Source organism: Labrus bergylta, chromosome 1 (assembly GCF_963930695.1).
Source record: "Labrus bergylta chromosome 1, fLabBer1.1, whole genome shotgun sequence".
Lineage (NCBI taxonomy): Eukaryota > Metazoa > Chordata > Actinopteri > Labriformes > Labridae > Labrus > Labrus bergylta.
This window is the reverse complement of record NC_089195.1, coordinates 18,162,644-18,185,214: the sequence shown is the minus strand read 5'-3', so window position 1 is coordinate 18,185,214 and position 22,571 is coordinate 18,162,644. Positions and strand designations below refer to the sequence as shown.

The 22,571-nt window shown below is 41.0% G+C and overlaps 1 protein-coding gene across 2 annotated transcripts in view; it reads right to left on the bottom strand.

Moving 5' to 3' along the window:
• mgat3b (beta-1,4-mannosyl-glycoprotein 4-beta-N-acetylglucosaminyltransferase b) overlaps positions 1-22,571 on the bottom strand; it is an 82,024-nt gene continuing 59,453 nt past the window's right edge. For both annotated transcript variants that reach the window (XM_065955524.1, XM_065955522.1), the window contains exons 2-5: positions 21,874-22,330; positions 16,694-17,352; positions 13,268-13,550; positions 1-13,049 (exon numbers count right to left, since the gene is read on the bottom strand). In XM_065955524.1, coding sequence (XP_065811596.1) covers positions 12,552-13,049; positions 13,268-13,550; positions 16,694-17,352; positions 21,874-22,329 — 1,896 coding nt within the window. In that variant the 5' untranslated portion in view covers position 22,330 and the 3' untranslated portion in view covers positions 1-12,551. The remainder of the gene's footprint in view (positions 13,050-13,267; positions 13,551-16,693; positions 17,353-21,873; positions 22,331-22,571) is intronic.

Genomic DNA, 22,571 nt, shown 5'->3' with positions numbered 1-22,571 from the left:
TTAAAATTTTCAAATTAATTTATTATATGTCTTTGTCATAGAACTCATTACTTTTTGTTCATGGTTAACATACAGCCATTCATATAGAGAACAAATGAGTTTTTTTATTCATCATTTTCAATTAACTTAGAAATGTACACTCTTCTTTGTGACCCCGCAGAGGAGAAAAATATCCTTTTTTCAAAAGTATCTTTTCTCAGTTGTGTATTTTCCACTGAGGGAAAATGCCCTCTGCTGCCTCTTCCTCCCTTTATCTCTCACTCTCTCTTGCTCTCTGTCTTTCATTTGGATGAGCGGATGCAGAGGCGAGGGAACATCTGAACACACACTGGCACAATGATGAAGACAGGCAAAGGGCTGTTGTGCATTAGGAGCTGAACACCGAGCCACAAAACCCAGACATAACCAACCTTTCCGTATTCTCTCAATCTCACACACATTCAGTAAGCTACATTACATACACACACACTCTCCCACAAAGAAGTTAAAGAGACCCATCAAACAATTTCAAAATAAAATCACAAAATAATAAAAGATCCCAGAAACAATGAAGCCCTAACAATAATATAAAAAAATAAAACTATGCCACCATTTACAATCATTATCAGTGCATGGGGACAGAGGGAGGCAGGGGATACAGGTTGTGGTCTTACACAATGTCTCAGGAATAGGATGTACTCATGTAGCTTTGGCGCCAAAATCAAAAGAAACGTTTTATTTTTTTCCTGCTATGTCGTCTCCTGACAGCTTCAACAAACATGTTTAAAATGCTTACAAAAATCGGACTGTTTTTTATACGTCAGGTGTTTGCACAAGTAGATAAAGACAGATCAGATCATTTAGGTCAACTAAAAAAAACATACCCAAACCCAGTCCTGTAAACGTTTTTATATGTTTCAATACAACAAAAGGCAGTGTAAAAAAGTGGAGGTCTAAATCTGGCAACATGGCAGGAGGGAGGAGAGGATTAGATGGATATGGACCTGGCAACCGGCCCTGTTGGTTAATTGGCTGCAGACAGCACTCTGCCCCGGGGACATGAGACCGGGTGGCAGCACCATGCCCGATGCCAGTCGTCTGTCAAGGCTGTACTGTTGATGTGTGTGAGTGTGTAAAAAAAACTGCATGTGTTTATGCAACATGGTCTTCATGTCAGTTATTTGTCCTTTTTCAAGGACAAGATGGACGGAAGGCAGCATCAGTGTTTGTGTTTTTGTTTTCATGTTATGGAATAACCAGGATGCCCCCTAGTGGTCACTGTGTGTGTGTGTGTGTGTGTGTGTGTGTGTGTGTGTGTGTGTGTGTGTGTGTGTGTGTGTGTGTGTGTGTGTGTGTAATAAGCTTCATTAAGCAGCAGAAAATAGAGTGTTAGTCACACCAAACTTGTTTCTGGTTCAAGCCTTAAAAGTTGTTTTTATTCAAAGGGCTTCCTGAAAGATAAATGTTTAAGGACAACTACTTTAAGATAGATGGCATCAAATATTGAGATAAATGATAATTTTTAACAATATTTGAACCTCAGAAGTTGTTGTTTTATGTAGAAAGGTCAGTTTACATGTTCAACAGTATGAGGCTTCATTTCAGAAGTTGCTTAATGAAGCCGTCCCACAACAAACACCAGTGAATGAATCAATTATGAAAACAACAGACATTAACAAGCAAAATCATAACCCTGTTTGAAGACACAATACAATGCCTGACTCATTTACAGTTACATCTTTTATCACAAGTAAAAATAATCCAATACATCCTCCGTTATTAGATATTTTTAGGTAAGCAAAAAAAAAAAAAAAAACTCCATTAAGGTGCAATTCATAGTTTTGCAGGCAGAATGTTTCAGTTTTTAAGCTGCAAAAAGTATTTTCTTAAACAGTGGATATCAATAGTAAAGGGTGAGGAAAAGATGGGGAATAACCAAAAAAAAAGAATCAAACCAGCATCAGTTTGCAGTCAGACAGCCGCCAAACATAAAACAAAAGATAAGGGCTTAAATAACTTTTTTTTTTCTCCGCGTTCCTCTCGGGCTCTGGCCCAAACCGGTTCTAAGTGGCTGAGAAACGACAAAATTGTTTTTTTTTTGGTGGCACAATGGCAAGCCTTCATAGCGATCACATAACAGCGAGGGCACAAACAGAGCGGCTACAGTAGTGTGATTGTGTGATGAGCGGAGGACACAATCAGAGCACAGTAATAAAAAGAGGCTATACTGTTTGTGTGTGTTTTTGTTTTTGTTTGTGTGTGAAGGTGATCAAAATCATCAAAATCCCTTCAAACATTTCAAACAAGGAGCAACTTTTGAAGAAGTGGTTCTGTGATGCTGAAAAAGTCACAAGGAAACCATGATGTCATCTGAACAACAAACAGTTACAGAGAGAAAAACAAACATGGCCACCACAATATGAAGTCCCCTTTTTCATGGCTTTGAAGGAGGTAAGAGATGTGTGAGGTGGAGTGGAAGTCTATTCTAACAGTAGGCTGAGACAGTGCTTACGAGCCCACACACAAAAACATTCACTCACATACACCGCCTTAAAAAGACATTAAATATCAAGCTGCCAAGTGGACCAAGTTACAAAAAAAGGACAAAAACAAAGTTAAATAGAAAAACAGAGAAGAAAAAAACACCCCAGTCCCCCTCCATGTTTCTCAGACTTTCACCAAAATCAAAACTTAAAAAAAAAAGCAAAAAAAAGAAAAGCAAAGACACATTGATTGACTTCACAAAAAAAGCAAAAAGTGCAAAACCAAGAGTGATGTCTGTGATTGTAAGATCAGTCGATTTTTCTCTCTCTCCATCTCTGTTTCTGTTTCATATTGCAGGGGAATCGAATCCCCTCTGGAGGCTCTCTCTCTCGCTCTCCCCTCCTTTTTTAACTTCTTATTCTTCCCTTCTTATGCCTCTGTCTGACCCTGCCACCCCCTCTTTCTCGCTCTCTCTCTCTCTCTCTCTCTCTCTCTATGCCTCAGTTTCTGTTCAGGTCAGGCAGCTGAGGGACGACGAGTTTCAGAGCATTGCAGGGATAATGAGCTCCAGTTTCAAAGTAGATCACACACACAGGCACAGAAAAATTTAAATACGGAAATAAAAACAGTTCACCGACTCGAATCTGGACACACCTGAAAATGACACCAATGTGTGATCATAAACATCTCATTACATTCTAAAACTTTCAAAGCTGACAATTTTTTTTTTTTTGCAGGGATTTCCACAAGGCCGCAGCAATTTTCTCCCACAAGAGCCTTTATTAATTTACCCCAGAGGTGTTGGCTTAGATTGAGGTCAAGGCTTTGTGCAAGCCAAGGTTTTCCACACCAAACTAGGGAAATTATCTCTCTATGGACCTCATTTATGGCCTCAGGGGCAAAAAACAGGAAAGGGCCTTCCCCAAACTGTGACCACAAAGTTAGACACAGTCTGAAATATGGAGCCCCCTCAAAGGCCTTGAAAATATCTTCACAACCAGCTTCGTATTATAACTGAAGGGATCTCAAATAAACACACCGTTTTCTGCGGTTGTGAAAGATCTTTCTATTTACATTTGAAATTGCTTTTATTCCCTCTTTGCTTTCTAGCTGGTTTCAAGAGGATAGTGATTCTGTGCACAGATTAGGATTTAGAATCAGAAGATGTTTTTTTTGGTGTTTGGCCACTGTTGGTAAATTCTGATTCCTGAAATGTGACTAAAACATCCAGATAAGATCCATTAAAGAAAGGGTAAGAAATGTTATGTGAAGGTAATTTTTGCAGTTTCTTTTCATCCTCACTTCAAAACATTGAAATGCTTGGAAAAATAAATTTAAATAAATAATCTGACCCAATGAAATGGTTGGATGGCCCTCTGCCCACTCACAAGCAACATTTAAGAATGACACAATGCTCTGTGCTCATCTCCCCAACCTCTCTGGGACTTCACCACAATTGTGACAGAGCACACTCATGTGATGGGGAAATATTTTTGGAAATGTCTGAGGTTAAGTACTTCACAAATAGCTTTAAAAAGTCAGGGGGCATTAAAGAGAACTAGTTTTGTTTGATCGAATTGTGGAAAATATATGACACGTCTTGGTTTAGCCCATAGACTGTATAACGAATGGACAGTGAAACTATGTGTCTGAAGTGAAGCCAACATATTTAAAGCTCCCACTTCTGCAGTATAGATCATAAATCTTGACTCCCCTATGTTAATAGATTAACTAACACTTGCATATTTACTTTTCTCAAAACTGCATTCGTGGTTAAAGTTATTATAAAGCTGAATTATGTGATTTGATGCTGCTCCTGCAGCGCTTTGTGCACCGTATTAACAGAGTAGAAGATCAATGAAAGAGGAACATTACAACCACTAACACCAGTCATTGAACTGCAATTACTGTAATGGTTTGTTTCAGTCCGACACAAGAATCTATTCTGCTGTGGACTGTACTGATCTGAGGGATCTTGGCCAGTTTATCTGTAAGTTAAATTTGTTTTCGTAGTGAAAGTGTAGTGATGTCAATACCAAGGCTCTTCATGCCGATCCATACAGTGCAGCCTCTGGCTCCAAATGCTAAATATGAAGTGCCTGTCCCTTCACTTCACTTCACTTCACTTTTGTAGAACGGAGGAGTTGGAGATGCACTGTCCATCTTGTTATACAGTCCATGAGTTCACCATGGAAATCAAGCCTAAAACTAAAAACTAGGCAAAATTATGTTGTTAGGTTTGTCCACACACTGTATGTTCAGTCTCATAGCTCAACACAATCAAACACTGATCGCTTTCCTCCAGATTCTGGTGGCATTTGATCTGCAGCCAGGTGTCAGCCTGCCCGTTTCATGCATGTTTGTGTCACTGCATCCATCTGTCTCTGCAGCACCACACTAACTCTCATCTATTTGATCTGCCTTGTCACAACATACGGACTTGTGGAGCAGAATTGTCCCGCACAGACCCCTGAAGCCAAGAATCTGTCCTGGATTCAGAATGGTTGTGACTTCTGACTCACAAATACATACATCTCTTTTATGTTGCTATAAATACCAAATGCATACATCAGACTTAGCATGACATGTTTACAGAGGAGGCAAAATCCTCTCATCATTTCATGTTCATGTTTTTCTGTTTCATCTCCCTGCTGCTTCTAAACTGCTGCTTAATCCAAATCTTTTCTTCCTGAATTAGAACCCATTTCAATGTGTGATAGGGCAAATTATTTTCCACCCCTACTTCTAAACAAGACGGCAGCTTTATTAAAGAAAATTGGACAATGCCCAACTCTTACTCATTAAAGACACATACACAAGAATAAGGTTTTAGTTCTCAGTGGAGTGATCCAACTTTGTGAGGTTTCCTGTTTTGCACTCAAAAAAACCCCCAGATGAATACGCTTACCTCTAATGGTGTCCACACATGCAAATACTTTTGGACTGATGTGCCAGTTTTTCTAATATTTGCCACCACTAGAATACAATAGAAGTGAATATAATGTCTTTTGTCTAAATAACACGCTGTCTCTTAAAAATTACATATGCAGCGAATGTACAAGAGTAAAACTCTTGAACACAAAATACTGACCTGATTACATTTACAATAAACATAATGAAAAATGTAAATTCATATGGCTGGCAAGTCTAGAAAATGTTGATAATGAATGCTTCAGTTGAATTATTTATTTAAATCGTTTTTCCACCAAAAAGGGAAGTTTTATGATTCACCATGTACTTACATTAAATTGACTAATTTTGTGTGGTTGTATCTGAAACAAGACAAGCCTGCAATATTTCCAGTACCTTAACAAAAACTACAAATACAGGACTGTATGTGAACTGGAATGTCACAGATCCGCCCTTCAAGTCTAGCATAGTCCATAAGGGTGTTTTTTTCTTTAAACTACAAAGTGTTTAGTCACACACATATATATTTTCTAGGAGACAGAGTTGCCAAGTGTCATTTTGCAATGTTGTAAGCACCGAGTGTAAAAATCTATTCCCGTCTTTTGGATGAGGGAGTTCACAAGAGTCTTCAAAATGTTTGCCACAAAGTTGACTCACATTATATTTTCTGTCTTGTCCTTACAAATCTATCCCTGAACTTTCTGTAACACAAACCAGAAGATTAAATAGCTGCACTTGTTTTGCGATAAGTAGTATCAGTTGTGACACACCGTTGCAGCTGTTGGAAGTAATGTGATCGCTCAGCTTGAGGAATGTGAATGCTTTCCATTGCTTACACAAACAGAATAACAACATGTTTACAGCCAAGACGACACAGCATCACATTTCTGTTGCTGTGGTAATAATGGAGGCGTGTGTTGGAACCAATTAGTACTTAATTTAAAGCTTAAGTATGATTCAAAACTCTATCACTATCTGCCTTCAATGTTCAACCTTTTCTTCGTGTTTTTCCACATTCCAGACTTTAGTTTGAGACACAGAAAAAAAAGTCTTCTCTAAGGGACCCTGGTAAAATGACCCCCCCTTTCTCCGTACCCCCACACCCCCCTCCTTGATTTCCGGCCGGCCCGACTCTAATGTTTCTTGGAAAAGATCAATCGGTGGGGGCCACAGGGCTGGCAGGGGGACAGAGCCATGAAGGCATGTAAAACCGTGTAGACAGGCAGCAAGTCAGTCACTCTGCCAAGCACAACAACAGATGGGGGGGTGATGGTTGAGATGGTGTGGAGAAACACACCCCTAAAGAAACACATCTGTGTGGGATACACACATAGACACAAGCATTCTGAATGCTCCTAACATGTGCTGATGGTTAGAGTGTGTGCTGAGAAGTGGGAGGGCTCACTATTAAGGGGCTGTTTGTGATCACATTAGACTGACTGTTCTTATTTTGTGTTTTCAAAGCTGTCTAGTTTTGGGATGTATTAAAAGAGGCCCGTATGACTCTGATGTCATCAAGGCTATCTCAGTGTGAAATACATGGAAACTACGAATCAATATCTTAAAACCTTTAGAATGACTTGGGTTATTGAATTTTGATAGAGGGGAAAGTGTATCACAAAGTGGCTTTTAGGTTGCATCATGGGAAATGTAGGTTTAAGTGCTTTAGGAAGTATCTTAATCTCTGGAGCATACCTTTTTAGTTCTTCTTTGTAAGATATATTAAATCAATGAGCCTTTATTTATATGATATAATGTAGAGTGAGAAATCTGACTTAATTTTTTCTTATCTGGGGGCGCAGAATAGCTTTGCAGTTATGTCACTGGCCCAATGTAGGCTAGGGACTGAAGTGACCAGTACGACCTTATCCTTAATGGATGAAGCTTACTCTGAACATAGACGGTTTATTAGCAGCTGGGTGGTTTTTTTTCAAGTCAAGTTTCCAAAGGTTAAATGATAGTATTTAACATTTGTATCATGTGAAAAACATTTTATATGCTTACAATTTTGTACACAAGACCCTATATTATATAGACATAATATATGGTGGCTTTCACCAGCTTCAAGTTTTAAAACCTCTGCTGAAGTGCCTCCCATTTGGCCATCAAACATTTACAGTTATTATGAGCCAGTGAGGTGGAGCACACAATGCTTAAATCGTACAACGCCGCCTCGTTTTCACTTTAACTGTCACAGGTTTATAGATTTTCTCTAACTGGGATGATGAGCTGCCACCACACATTTGGAGCGTTTTCATTTCATGGCTGTGATGGCTTTTCCTCATCAAAGTGAAAAATCAAAGTTTGTTCTGTCCAGCTGATTACCTCCATCCCCTTCTTCTTGTCACAGCCATGCTTCATTCAATAAGTGCGTCATGACAAACAGCAATGGAAGGATTATTTCAGAAATGTGTCTTTTTGGACTTTTAGGCTCCATTTATCAAGTTTTGGCTTTATTTGAAGTAGAATCGTCCCCCCTCCTTTTTTTGTTTTCTGTCTTTGCTTAGGCCAAGAAAAATAATCCCATTCATGTTTCATTCCTGGTTTATGATTTAAATGTTTTTGTTTGTATGTATTCCTATCACTCCTCTTGCCAAATGTTCCCTTTTAACAATACATAAAAAAGTAAAGAAGTGTGTGCTGGTTTACAATGTGTGCTGCGTGTGTGTGATTATAGTCCTTTTTCTGCAGTGCTGTGACATTTACTGAGCAGTTAAACCAAATGAGGTTTTGCATTTTTTTTTACTCAATGTAGGTTGTATAGGTAAATTAAAAAAAAAAAAGGAACAAAACTGTTTTCATGATTTTTCTCATAATTCTCTCTCTACTATTCCTCATATTTCATCCTATTGATCTCCTATCTCAGTAGATGAGTTGAGGATGTCAGGTAGTCATCAAGAGGTTTGTTGCCATGGCAATAATGGGAAAAGTGACAGAGTGAAGTAGCCCTGGCTTGTCTTTCAGTGGGCCAGACACCCTTATCTGGCTTGAATCACTTTCTCTGTTGCGCACATACACACAAAAAAGTGCAAAGCATACATCCAGATATGCACAAACACACATACCCACACATACAGAAACACTCACACACACACACACACACACACACACTCATGCAGTTGACCAGATGTGCAGCCTGATTGCAGAAGGCAGAGAGTTGGGAGTTAACTCTGCTTAATGCCTCTTGGCAGAGCTTGAACACAAACACACAATCACATACACACACCCCACATCTTGATGGGATTGAACAGACACCCCTGTGGCTACAGATGACGTTTGGCCATTAAGCAAAAACATTTTTCTTTGCATGCAGCAGTGTGCAAATCAGAGGGTAAACTTTCTTTCTACTGTTAGAGTGAGTCTACTCTGCGCATGCTGCTGTTACATTTGGAGAGAACAAGAAACATTTTGGGTTGTATTTGACATCAAATTAAATAATTTAAGGTTATAGTTAACCTAGAACTCTTTCCCTTTAAAATCCATCCTCTGTTCCCTTATTGTCTACATCAATCATTATCAATCTTTTTTTAAAGGGTAGAAAATCAAATTTAATATAAAAAAAAGCATCTCATTCCCCATTGTTGTCGTCTCTTATGTTGCCTCATGTCAAATCCTATTTCAAGCTCGTTTCTTTGTGGCCCCTCTGGGGTTAGACGGTAGTTTGGATCTCAACACCAAAACCCCGAACAGCTGCTGCCGCAGACCACGTTGCCATCGAGGCAGCAACAGCACAGACTCACAACTGTCAGAGGCCTGTTGGGTAATCTACGTCTTCAACTCTGAGCTCAAACCAATGAAGAGCCAGCTTGTTCATGGATCATAAGACGGATATACAGACTTCAATTTTAGGTCTTCAACATACATTCTAAGGTTTAAATCACAGGAAATCTCCAATTCACTCACTATCTGAACAACCAAAGGCATTCATTGTCACAGCATGGTCACCTAAACTTTCAAATAAACTCCTTTGTCTTCTAGTGTTAAGCACTGTTAGCGACTTCAACTAAAGTGACACCTTTTACATTTTATCTAAAAACTATTTTGTATAGGATTTAGAAAGCCAATGGACGATACAAGTGTTTTTTTCAGCACCTCTTTTGATGCAAGACTCCCACACTGCCAACATTTTCTTACACATTTGATGATGAAAACAGATCAGAGTTTGTCCAACAGGTGACTTGCTCTGCCCAATAAAAAGCCTTTTCTCCGAATCAGTAGTTAGGAGTACTAGATGCCAGCATTTAATTGATTTGATACAACATCAGCTACAGACATCAGTTCATGCCACATTATTTGCAGATGGGCAGATGCTTGTCAAAACAGCCGATATCAGAGGATACCAATGTCAAACCAATGCATCGGTGCATGCCTGATTCTTATAAGGGAATCTTTTTAAAGATGGCCTTCCAGCGGAGAACTGATCTTTTTTTGTCCATCTGTTCATTATAACTGCTTTCTTCTAATCTTTTTTGTTTTTGTATACTTTGTTACCTTGCTTAGAAAAGGGGCCATAGAAATAAAAGTTATTATCGTTAAAGTGGTATTTGATAGATAGGATTCGTCCACTAGGACATGGTGCTATGGAATAAATCAAATTACAGGATTCCTATCATGTCTATCGTTACCATGCTGTGACAATAGGAGCTTTTCAATAGTTGAAAATAAGAGCGTCTTTATGTTTGCTTGTGATTTGATTTTTACATGTTTTCTTTTGAAATTGTAAAAAAAAAATTCTGTCCAGGAATGTGCCAATCTGTTACTCATTCTCTGATAAATATAAAGGTTTTTGCATATTGACTACATGATAACTGAGAAAGCTTTAGTTTAACATAACAGTAAAATACACTTTAAGCTTGGTGAAAACGGAAAGGAAGAGCATCCAGGGATTCTGTATTCAATTATTCTGCACAACTGTCCTGTTTCAAAGTAAAATTAAAACTAAAGAGTTTTGCGTTCAGGCTTCATAGCACACATAGCACAGTCCCATCATCATCCTTCAGAAAGTTATCAATTCACCTCTGCAAAAACTTGATATTCTCTTGAGGAGCTATTTACACTGAAACAGCATCTAGCCCGAAGCTGAGGTAAACAGTAGCCCACAGAGACTTAGAAGAAGCAGATGGTGGATGCTGTCAATATATAATCAAAGAAGAAAACAATCCCTCTTTGATTGGTACTTGTCTGCTGCATCATTAGCTAATTTAATTCCTTCCTCACAGTCTTCTGATAATATCATTCCTTTGCCCTTGACATGACTATAACCAAGCCGCCCCCACACACCAAGCCCACATGACACACACCCACAGAGGGAAAATATGCTCACTAAGTTGTCCAAAAACTTCTGCCAAACAATGCGGGTGGGGATTTAGGCATTCAGCCACATCAACAGCCGCTTATGGCACAGAGAAGGCGGGAGGCATGAGCACTCATGCCCGAATGTTTAGATGATTGTGATCTGTGTGCACAGGGAAGGTATCATCATGGTTCCTGGTAACCCTGCCCAGCTCTGTCCTGAGACGGGGGCATATAAATGAGACAGAGAGATGATAAATACACCCTATTATTGAAAAAGGGTGGGATACTTGAGAGGATTAAGAGGAATTAGATACACATCCAAAATGGATTGAGAGTGTGAAGGAAAGTTGGAGGTTATAACCTTTTAGACAGAGAAGGAGAGAATTTAAATAAATTGTAGGGAGACAATATATATGCTTCTGGATCACGATTAAGAGCAAACAAACAACAAAACAGGGAAAAAAAAAAAAAAAAAAAGGTACTGCAATTAAAGGAAAGCAAATTTAAAAGAGACAGAAAAATAGTTTCATATAGACTGTGATTGACAGATGACAGGAAAAAATAATATTTAACGAAGGCGGACCTACAGTCGAAGTTGACCTCTTCTGAACGCTGCAACTCTTCGTCTGACGTGAACCCTCCCACTCATCTTTAAAAACAACCATCCCATCTATCTCCTATTTTAGTTTCCAAGGAAACAAAGTCACCTCATCTCAGCTGCTGGATAAACCGAGAGACAAAAACTGAAGGCCGATCTTTTCCCCCAGCTGGTCCCGGTTGTTCTCATTGGACAAACAATAACGACGAGTTTCATCGGTCTTGTATGCCATCGATAGACCATGATGTCTTCAGAGCTGCCAGAGGGGAGCATACATTCTGCACAGTCATCCCTGCAACACTCAACGTTGCGGGAAAGGTGGCATCGAGAGAGCCTCCTTTTCCTACCTTTTCAAGCTCTATACCTAACACATCACTGTTTCTCTCCGTCTCACTTGTGCTGTTGGTCTCCCTGTCTTCTCCCGTAATGATTCTTGCTTGCTTCCTTTTTCTTCTCACAGATCCTGTCCCTAATTCACACCCCAAAGCCTTGAAAAAAAAATGATACAAAGATGGATAACACTCGCACTTTTTTGAAACAAACACACATACAGAGGGGAGTAAGGTGCATGTGGATGAGAGTGAGTGCAAGAATGAAATGAAACATCTCCATCAAGTCATTCCTTTTCATTTGGCAATGGGTACACTCCAGCTGGGTTTACATACGGTTTATCATTTTGTACTGATACGCGAGAAAGAAAAAATATCCAAATGTCTGGTTCTGGAATGAGGTCATCAAATATGACAGGAAGACATTTGGAGGTGGAGAGTGAAGAGGGATCGTCATCCAGTCAGTAAACTAAAATCAACAGACAGAAACAAAACAAAACAAACAATCCTTCACTTCCAATTTTCTTTTCTCCACAGGGTCTACATGGCCGCAACATTTTCCTCTCATTGCTTTCAAAGAGTTCTCTTGCTCTCAGTCAGCAGGCTTATTGGCTCGGATGAGGAAAGGGAGGACGGAGGCAGGGTGACAAAAAGAGAGATAGCTTGGCTCCTCCCCCAAAAAGGGGAGGGATTTGTTTATCCAGTGGTTGTATCCTCGCAATGATCTCTTTATAAATCCATGACGGATGAGATTCAGTTTCTTTTTTTGAACCCAAAATAATTATTTTGAAGAGATTTTTAATCCCTGCATCATGGGTGCTGCCTGATGAAGTTACATGAGCACCTCACCAATAGGAGATGTAGTTCATCAGTACCGTTTAGCCCCCAAAAAGTCAGTGTTGAAGCCTCACTCAGGCCCTACTTGTTGTTTCACATAGCTTTTGCCTGCTGAACTCCTAGCCCTCACTCAGTCTAGACGCTTTGTTGTAAGGGTTCTCCAGGAGGTAGCGGTACCTATCATAGTGCTCCAGCATGTACTTTGGGGCATACATGTGCTCTTTGGGGTCTACGGGAGGATATTCCTGGAGGGAACCATCGAACCAGCCCCCCGTCCTGATAAGATCACGGATGTAGTTGAGGTCACGCTTGTCCTCGTAGTCGCCCCACCTCGGGAAGTCTCCGTTCTGCGCTGACACCAGTTTAAAGTAGATCCCCTCGGGTGAGAAGCACCAGGAACAGTGCCAACCGGCAAAGTGGAAGGGGCTGCCCACTGACCACTGCACCAGAATGTGGCCTGTGTCGTTTTCATACTTGCGGAAACCCGGCATGGTGTAATACTCGCGGCGTCTGAGCTTTATACCATCGCCATCATAGACCTCGCGAAGCATCCCTACCGTGCATCCAGATACCACCTCTAGAGACCCAAACTGCTTCCAGAAGAACCCATACAGTGACTAGATGGTGGGAAAGAAAATAAACCATAATTAAAGACAGATAAAAGCACAATATGTAGGTAATTTGTTACATAAGTTTTTAAAAATTCTTGAAACAAAGCAAAAAGAGCCTCTCAGTTAATATCAAAAGGGGAATCTATTTATGCTTCACATCTATCCAACATTCTCCTGTGAAAAAGTTTGAACAACCATACTTTGATTTAATTAATCACCGGTACCTTGCGCATATGGATGGCGAACGGCTCTGTCCAGCCATCAAACAGCTTGAGAAAAATAAGGCCCTCGTGAGCAGGGATTTCATCAGCATCGTTAATGACAAAGACATCATCTGTTCTTACGCCCACCACCCTAGACATGCCATTGTGTGTCAGGAAGGTACGCAAGTAGTCGTCAGCGATCCAGCCATCCTGCCGACCACCCTCTGGGAAGTGGTCGAGGAAAACATACAGGATCTTGTGACGTATGTAGTCGTACGTACCATTGAGGAGTAGCCTGAGGAAACTGGGGAAATGACAGACATGGTATAATTTATTTTCATAAATGGTACTCTTCAAACTTGGAGTCATATCCAATAGAGTATCTAAACTGGACTCTAAGCTGAGTCTCACCCTGCCCCTATGATGGACATTATTTGATTGTACTAAGACAGATGGGTGTCTCAAAACCTAAAAAAATATTTTCATGAGTCTAAGTTAAAGGTCCCATATTATGCTTTTTCTGGTTTTATATGCCCTTTAGTGTGTTTTCCAAGTGTCCTGTGCATGTTCAGGCACATCTGTGTGCAAAAATTCAAAGTCCGCGGAAACGCGGCTTCTTCATGACGGACTCAGAGCAGAGAGGGAGCAAGGAGGAGCAGTACATGAAAACAGACACTTTTTTCGGACTTTAGCTATTGTGAACGTCCAAAAGTAGGTACATAGATTAAATATACAAACCCCAAAAAGGGCATAATATGGGCTCTTTAAGGTATATTTCTTGTCCGTTCAAACCCGAATACAGTGCAAAATTGAAGAAAATGGGAAAAAAGTTTGGAGAATATGAAATTCAGAGCATTATTGGGGATAAAGAAGCAAAGGAAATAAATAACATCGTAGACCCAATTACATTTTTCAGTTAAAGAAAAAAAACTAATGTGCTGAAGTTGGTATCCTTTGATAGTATTTTCAAATGTCTTGCTGTGATACAGGATTAAAATAATTGGTTACAGAGGGAATCACAGCATGGTATACTTTAGAGAAGGATAGGGTTTTGGATAGTTTCCAAAATTTGATTTGGATAAGCATGATATCTATAAGTATGTACAACTGAGAGATTACTATAAGAACCAAATCACAGACGACCCTGCCAAGGAGCGAATGGTGTAAACCAACTTCTAATCATATTGCACAAGGAATCACTGTATAATATATGAAAGCAAAATTAATGCAAGAGTTTGATACAACAGATGATGACTGATATGACGAGGAAAACACATCAAACATTCACCAATTCACGGCTTGGAGGGGAATTTCTCAGAAAAACATGATCCTTTTTTTTTTTTAAATTACACCCAAGGTCAGAAGAAAGTATTTCAACAAGAGTCTAACATGCAGGAGAAAATGTTGAGTCCTAGCATAGGTAATTCACATACATACAGGATGATGCTGAAAAAATGTAATATTTTGGAATATTGTAAACAATTTCATGCAAGAGACACTTGGATATCATAACCCATTTACATTTAGCTTCATGATATTCTATCTGTGTAATTTGTATTCATTTGAAGGAATTGTTTGAAAAAGGGTATTTGGTAAAACCTACTGCTGAAATCTGAAAAAAAAATCTAAACAACGAAGTGGGGTTGAGAAGACTGCTCTGCCCAGGACCAATGTAGGACCAAATAGAGACAGTAGAGGAAATCTTCAAAATGGAAAAACTGACACATGGCTTGAGATTGCAAGAAGTATGATAGAAGACAAGTGGTAAAATGGACATTATTCAGAACACAATGCAGCAACGAGGACTATGGAAAAGACACTTGATTCAGCTATTAATACTGAGAGAATGGACGACCAATGGACGTATTTCTCCTAAATAATACCCTTTTTTCCTTTTTTTCTTTATAGAACTTAGATCATAGCCTTTTTTGGTTAGTCTCCAAGTTCATTAAATGTAAATATAGGCTGGTGTCTTTGTAGAAGACCCTGTGTGGTCAAAACCAGTTGGTGTTTTCCTCCTGCTCGTCTTTGAATTATATTGATATATTACCTTTTATTTGAAATCCATTTTAACTGTATCGTCTCCAAGCACGTGTGCCTGAAGATAGCCTGATGGGTTTCCTTCTTCAAGTTTAATTGTTAATCTTCTTCAAGAGCACTTGGCTTTTATCTTTTATCCTTGTCCTTACTGTACCTTCAACCATCGGATATCCTCCTTCTTTTGTTTCAAGGCTTTAGTTTTACTTCCAATGTACTGACTTTATGAAATAGTTGGATGTGTGAACGCTTTCTTTAAAACATCTCTACAATCTTTCAACTTTATTTTCACTTTTTTAATAACTCGATTAAAGACTACAACCACTTACTTTTATTGAGAGCTAGGGTTTACATGCTGATTGGCTTACAGCTTTAGTCTTTGCTGTGTGTTTAAATGCTAATTCTCATTTCAGAAACGTGGCCAAATTGCCTGACTAAGTTCAATGTACTTTGTTATTACTACTATGAAGTGACTTTAGAAATATGTATTCGAGGCTTGATGTTCACTGCAAAGAAGTGCAAGATAAACACGTTCAGGGCTTTCATACAGTAGAGAATAGAACAGAAACCTTCATGAAGAGTAAAACAAAAAAATCAAGAGTGTAGAGTGCATGTAAGATAAAGAGCATTGACAACAAAAGTCCTTGTTTGACAAATCACACCTTTTAGCAAAAAAAAAAAAGCACTGTCCATATGCCAAACTGACTGGAGTGACAACTCTATTAACCTATTGAATTGCATAGCGAAAGAGATTGTTAACTGAACATTGTCTCTTCATGCTGTGTCAAATTCTATGATTAAACACACCAATCTCTTCCTCCAAGGCTGCACGCAGAGTCAATCATGTTTCTCTTGTCATTATCTACTGTAAAATTGCCCCAAGGCATTTCATGCAGTTGCCAAAGGAACCGACTATAATTTCTTTTCACCATGCTGATACTCAATAAGCATGTAAAATGGCAGTAAAAACAAAGACTTGAGAGATGTAAACATTAACCATTGAACACACCGTTGAACACAGCGTCACATCTTCTCAAAAAGTAGGATTTTGTGCAACAATACATTTTTTAATGTGAATATTAAGAGAGAATATAAGGGGCTCTGTCAGTTACCTCAAATACACTAGCCTATCTATATTAAGACTTGATGATGACATACCCAGAGGTCTATAATATATTACTATCATGACTGTGCTGTGCTGAAAGTGTAATCCTGGTATGATACTCTTTAACCTATTTAATATAGTTTAAAGTTTGCTGAGCATTATGGCCTATTTGTACAATGCTGTACTTTCAGGCACATTGTTATCTGCTGATGGCCACAGAGCAACTCAGTTAAAGATTACACAGCTTGCTGAAATAGACCTTGACCTCAGTGTATAACTTACATAATCCTCCAAAAGGGTCTTACCTTAGTGGCCGTTTCTCTCCATAGGCAGTAAAGTTTGATTCACAAACAAGGAACAGATCAACAGCTTGGGCGAGCTCGTGAAAGCGTACATGTAGCAGGTCAAACTCGTGATTAACGTTGATGGCGTTAATCACCCTTCGTGGGGTCTCTCTTGGTGTCAGCCGCTCCTTAGTGGGCAGATTAGAGTGGTACACCATAGTGGGAACCCCACAGTAAGGTCCATGCCATCCCGGCCGACACACACATTTTACCAGTCGTTTCCCGTTGCCTCTGGCCCTGGCCTTTGCTTTTGGAGCCAGGGAGGGCTGCTGCTGAACCTCCAGAGGTTTCCGCTGCCCTGCTCGAGCACCTTCCACAGCTCGATTAGCCAAAGTCCCCCCTGCCTTCCCAGAGTACTCCTTTGGGGTAGCCACCTCCGTTCCCTGCCTGAAGCAAAGGGCTCCAGCTTTGGTTCGAACAAAGTATGAGGTTTTGTCATCTTTGAGATGGTAAGTGCGGGTGTGGAGGTCTCCCAAAGCTTCTAAGGGTTCTGGAAATTGATCTCTGTTTAACACCACTCGATGTTCTTGTCCCGCAAATGGGACCTCTGGAAGCTCAGGCTTGGCAGGCTGAGCTGGGTTGCTGGGGTGCCGGGGTTTCAAACGGTCTTCAGTCATTTCCTGGAAATAGAGAAAAAGTAGAGAGAAGGGGATTTCAAATAAAAGCCTCCAACATGTTTATTTTATTCTAATGGATTAAATGAATTCGACAACAAAAAACAGCCTGAAATGTGGGTCTATGAGGGAAAACTAACAGACTTAATCATTAGAAATTGAATCTCTTGTCATTGGAAAAAACTCAAAGATTGCTAGTTCAGTTACAAATTACACTAATGTAAAGTGTTACTGTAACCATGTGGAAAACATTAAAGTAATGTTGAATTAGGGCAAGTAGACTGATACTAGTGCATTAACTGTAGGATAATTATCATCACAACGTCAGGAAGATAGCATTCACTTCGTAAGAATTACAGGTCAGTGCTGATTGGAGATATAAGACCGCCATATGACATCTGAAGAGTAATTACAGAGCAGTTTCCTCTGTCTCCAAAGAGACATGAACATTAATGGAAGAATATTAAAACAATAAGGCACAGCTTGATAAAACAGCGATGACAGTGATTAAAAAAGGACGATCATATCAATAATATTCATCTTTTCTTTTCAAATTATATCCATGATGGGGGAAATTTACAAAAATCATTTGAAATGTTTTTTAAAAAATCATGTACGCTTTACTCATTAAGACCTTTTCAGGATCTCGTAAAACTGAGACATGATCTAAGCCAGAGAGGCCGATTATTTCTAGTTTAACAACTTCAACATGCCTGAGCTCTTTTGGGAGTTGTGTAGAATTTGTAGGTTTGAGGGTATATCAGTCTGATACAGCTGGATAATCCTGTATTGAATGCCACATTTTCGTACTGTGTATTTTTAAACAATTTTATTAATTTTATTAATCCTTGAGGCATCAGATGGCTTGTTTCGTGTGAAGTGAAGTTATTAAGTCTAAATAAATTGAAAAACGTGTTAAAAAGGAGGCATAATAGTTTCTATTGTATAGAAAAAAACCTGGGTTAGGGTTGGGGTCTGTCCAAGTATATAATTATACACAGCCTTTCAGCATTGACAGAGCAAAAATAATCTAACTTGTAAACCAACAGCACAGGCTTTTCATATATAATCACAGAGCTTTACTATCCTGTAGGCTTTGATGTGCACAGTAGGCTTGGGTGGTATCATTTTTTTCATAATACCATACCGTCTTACCATTTTACCGCGGTATCTGGCATATGACGGTATTTGAAAAAAAAAAAAAAAATCTTCAGTTGTTGCAGCTATAGCATTCACAGTTCATAACCTTGTTGCGGACCTATGTTTTGCTTTAGCTAACTTTCCTGTTCTCACAAATTAATGTCATTTTCTATTTTGCTTTTACATCAATTAGGGATTGCTCTGCTGAGGCTATGTTTTTTTTTAAAATTTATGTTGTTTTTGTGAACTTTTGTACATCAGCTCTTTCAGCAAAGTTAACTTCTGACCGAAATACGCTTTTGGACATAAAGATCAAGATGGTCACAAACACAGTTTCCAGCTGTTTCAACGATGGTTGCCGGTCGAACTCCTGCGCAACACAACACAGGACGGGAACAATGCCTGGAGGAGGAAAAAGCACCGCGGAAGACGAGGTGGTGTCCGAAACAGGCTAAGAACTCAGGCCCACCACCCACCCCTGCCAAGCATTCTTCTTGCCAACGTCCAGTCCCTGGATAACAAGATGGATTATCTGAGGGGTCGGGTAAAATACCAACGGGACATGAGGGACTGTAACATCATCTGCCTGACGGAAACATGGCTATCTCCTGTGGTGCCGGATCAAGCCATCATACCATCGGACTCATTCTCTGTGTTTCGCAAGGACAGGACGGAGGAATCTGGTCAAGTCAAAGGGTGGAGGGGTTTGTTTTATGACCAACAACAGCTGGTGTAACCCACAGAACATTAAAACTCTCTCCCACTCCTGCTCGCCATATCTGGAGCACCTAACTATCCTGTACCGTCCATTTCACCTCCCCCGGGAATTCACTTCGTCATCGTTACATCTGTTTACATTCCACCACAAGCGGACACGGACACAACTTTATCAGACCTGCATGACGTGCTGTGCCGGCACCAAAACGCACCGCTGTGAACGAACGGACCGCTTCATACAACTTGTCACTTCCCACCGGCAGGACAGAGGAATACAAAGCGGCATCTTACAGACTGAGACGAGCAGTGAAAGACGCCAAGCGGAGGTACAGGGACAAAGTGGAATCACAGTTCCAGTGCTAGCACCGCTAACGTTAGCATGCCAATTGATGCAGCCAGCAGGATCTCCGAGGCCGGAGCGGCACACTCGCACCCGCTCACTGTGTAAAAGCACGACGTGAGGAGGACACTGAAAAAGGTAAACACCAGGAAGGCTGCCGGGCCAGATGGTATTTCTGGCAGAGTGCTTAAGTCCTGTGCCAACCTGTTAGCTCCAGTGTTTACCACCATCTTCAACCTCTCCCTGAGTCAGTCTGTGGTACCCACATGCCTGAAAAAAGCCATTATTGTCCCTGTACCGAAGAATGCCTCTCCAGCTTGCCTTAATGATTATCGCCCAGTAGCACTCACCTCAGAAGTGATGAAGTGCTTTGAGAGACTCATCCAAATGCAAATCTGCTCCTTGCTCTGGATCCACTTCAGTTCGCATACAGACTGAACAGATCCACAGATGATGCTATCTCCCAGGTAATGCGCACCACCCTCACCCATCTGGACAGAAGGAAGGGGGACTATGTGAGACTGCTGTTCATTGATTTTAGTTCAGCTTTCAACACCATAGTCCCCTCCAACCTCCATTCCAAGCTGATCAACCTCAGACTTAACCCCTCCCTGTGTGCTTGGATCCTGAACTTCCTGACGAACAGATCCCAGGTGGTCAAAGTGGGCAGACACACCTCCAGCCCCTGCACCCTCAACACCGGAGCACCACAGGGCTGTGTCCTCAGCCCCCTACTCTTCACCCTGTACACACATGACTGTGTGGCCACAAGCAGCTCCAACATCATCGTGAAATTTGCAGATGGTTGTTGGTTGCATCAGCAACATTGATGAGCAGATGTATACAGGGGAGGTTGGAAACCTGTCACAGTGGTGCCAGGACAACAACCTGCTCCTGAACGTCAGCAAAACCAAGGAGCTGATTGTGGACTTCAGGACAGCAGAGGGATTACATCCCACTAAGAATTTATGGGACACTGGTGGACAGGGTGTGCAGCTTCAAGTACCTGGGGGTGCACATCTCTGAGGATTTAACAGTCAGGTGAAGAGGGCGAGGCCTCTATCACCTCAGACAGCTGAGGAAATTCAAAGTCTCTGTGAAGGTCCTGAAGACTTTTTATTCCGGAGCGGTGGAGAGTGTGCTGACTGGAAACATCACCCAGTGGTACGTGAACAGCACTGTACATGACTGAAGAGCCCTGTAGAGGGTGCTGAAGTCAGCAGAGTGTACCATGGGTACAACACTCCCCACCCTCCAGGACATCTTCACAAGGAGGAGCACAGCCAGGGCAAACAGGATCATGAGTGATCCCCACCACCCAGGTAACGGACTGTTTACATGGCTACCCTCTGGCAGGCGCCTTCGACACATCAAGGCGAACACAGAAAGACTCAGGAAGAGCTTATTTCCTCAGGCTGTCCGGACTGTTAATTCCACTCTCCTCAGTTAAAAACATAAACAGAACTAAACAAAACAGAGCTGTGACTACACACACCACACATTCCAATTTGCATATTGCACTTTGACACCCTGGACACTTTACACTTCCTGCGTGACAATTTCTATTGTATTCAGTACTGTCAACAACATGCAGTTTCTGTGCAGTTTTGTCACTCTGTTAGTTCCATTTGTTTTCACTTTGGGAGTTTGCACTCCTACTAGCTACAGTTCGGTAGTTGAGCTCAGCCTGCAGTGAAAGTTGTTGTGAAGCAGACCCACTAGCTTGCGAGTCGCATTGCCAGACTCCGCTGGTCACTCTTTAACTTTAATATAGGACTCTTTCAATGAAAAGCGCACTCAACAAGGTTTATTTACGGTACAATATACCCATGTTTTCTGTAAATGCATGATTATGAACTCATGAGAAAGAAATGATGTGAAAAAGTCTCCCTCCTCCACTCTGATAATAGCCGGTTACCTTTCCAGCAGTGCTATCAGCTCTGCAGTCATACAGGCCACGGTAAAGGGGGTCTACATAGGAGCTGACCCCTGCTGGCGCGTGCTGTGCACTACAACCCCTCACCACAATACATATTTGCGTCAAGCAAGCCTAGTGTACAGTAATGGTGTGATGTTATGCCTCTGTTATGATCTCCATTGCCACTCAGCAGAAAACAACTTCATTCAACCATTCTGCAACCATGCATTTTATATTAAAAACAAGGCATAACAGAAGCGCAAAAGTCCTGCCTCAACAGACTTGTTTGTCTAACAATTGTATTACAGTATAACTTCTTTTTTGCAACCAATGGAGTCTCCACCTGCTGACTTTTAGAAAAAAAGATTTCTGTTTGTTAAAGTGTAGGTACTCCTTATGTTACATTTCTTACCTCATTGGGAGTGTCTCCTCGCTGGTTCTCCTCGGGTTTCTCCCAAGGATGAGGGGGTGCTGGCTCCTGCCTTAACCTCATCTCAAGCCTTGCGCTTCCAACAATTCCAGGACCTCCAGCCACCACTCCCCCCATCCCAAGACCCATCCCTTCCCCGCCTCCTCCTCCTCCTCCTCCTACAGCACCTGCCACAGCTCTAGCTTTGGTGTCCGGTTGATGGAGACCGGGTAGAGGAGGGGCCTCTTCAGGGGAGGCAGGGCTGAGTGGGGTTGTAGACACACCCTTCTCCCTCCAGAAGAAGCCGGTGACCATGATGAAAGACTTGATGTTGGGGTACGGGGCTGAGAGCTCGCGCAGCAGGGAAACGTAGTGGAGGGCCTTGTAGTAGTGCAGGAAGGAGATGACACACAGGCCTACTGTGCACAGCAAGAACACTCGGTGCCGCCGCATTTTCATCCTAGAGAGAAAGGAGGGGATGGAGAGAAATTAAGAACCATTAGTCTGACTAATGAGATAAAACGATTTCCAATTTGTAAAAATCTCTTTAGTCCCATCGGTACCTCTTACCATCCCTTTCAAGATTGTTTATTTCTTTTTAGTAATTTTAAGGTCTAAAGTTACTGTTGCAGCGTAAATGTCAGACAGCATGAGTAACTGCATGCTGCATGTTGACATGTCATGTCTGCCTTGATTCCCTG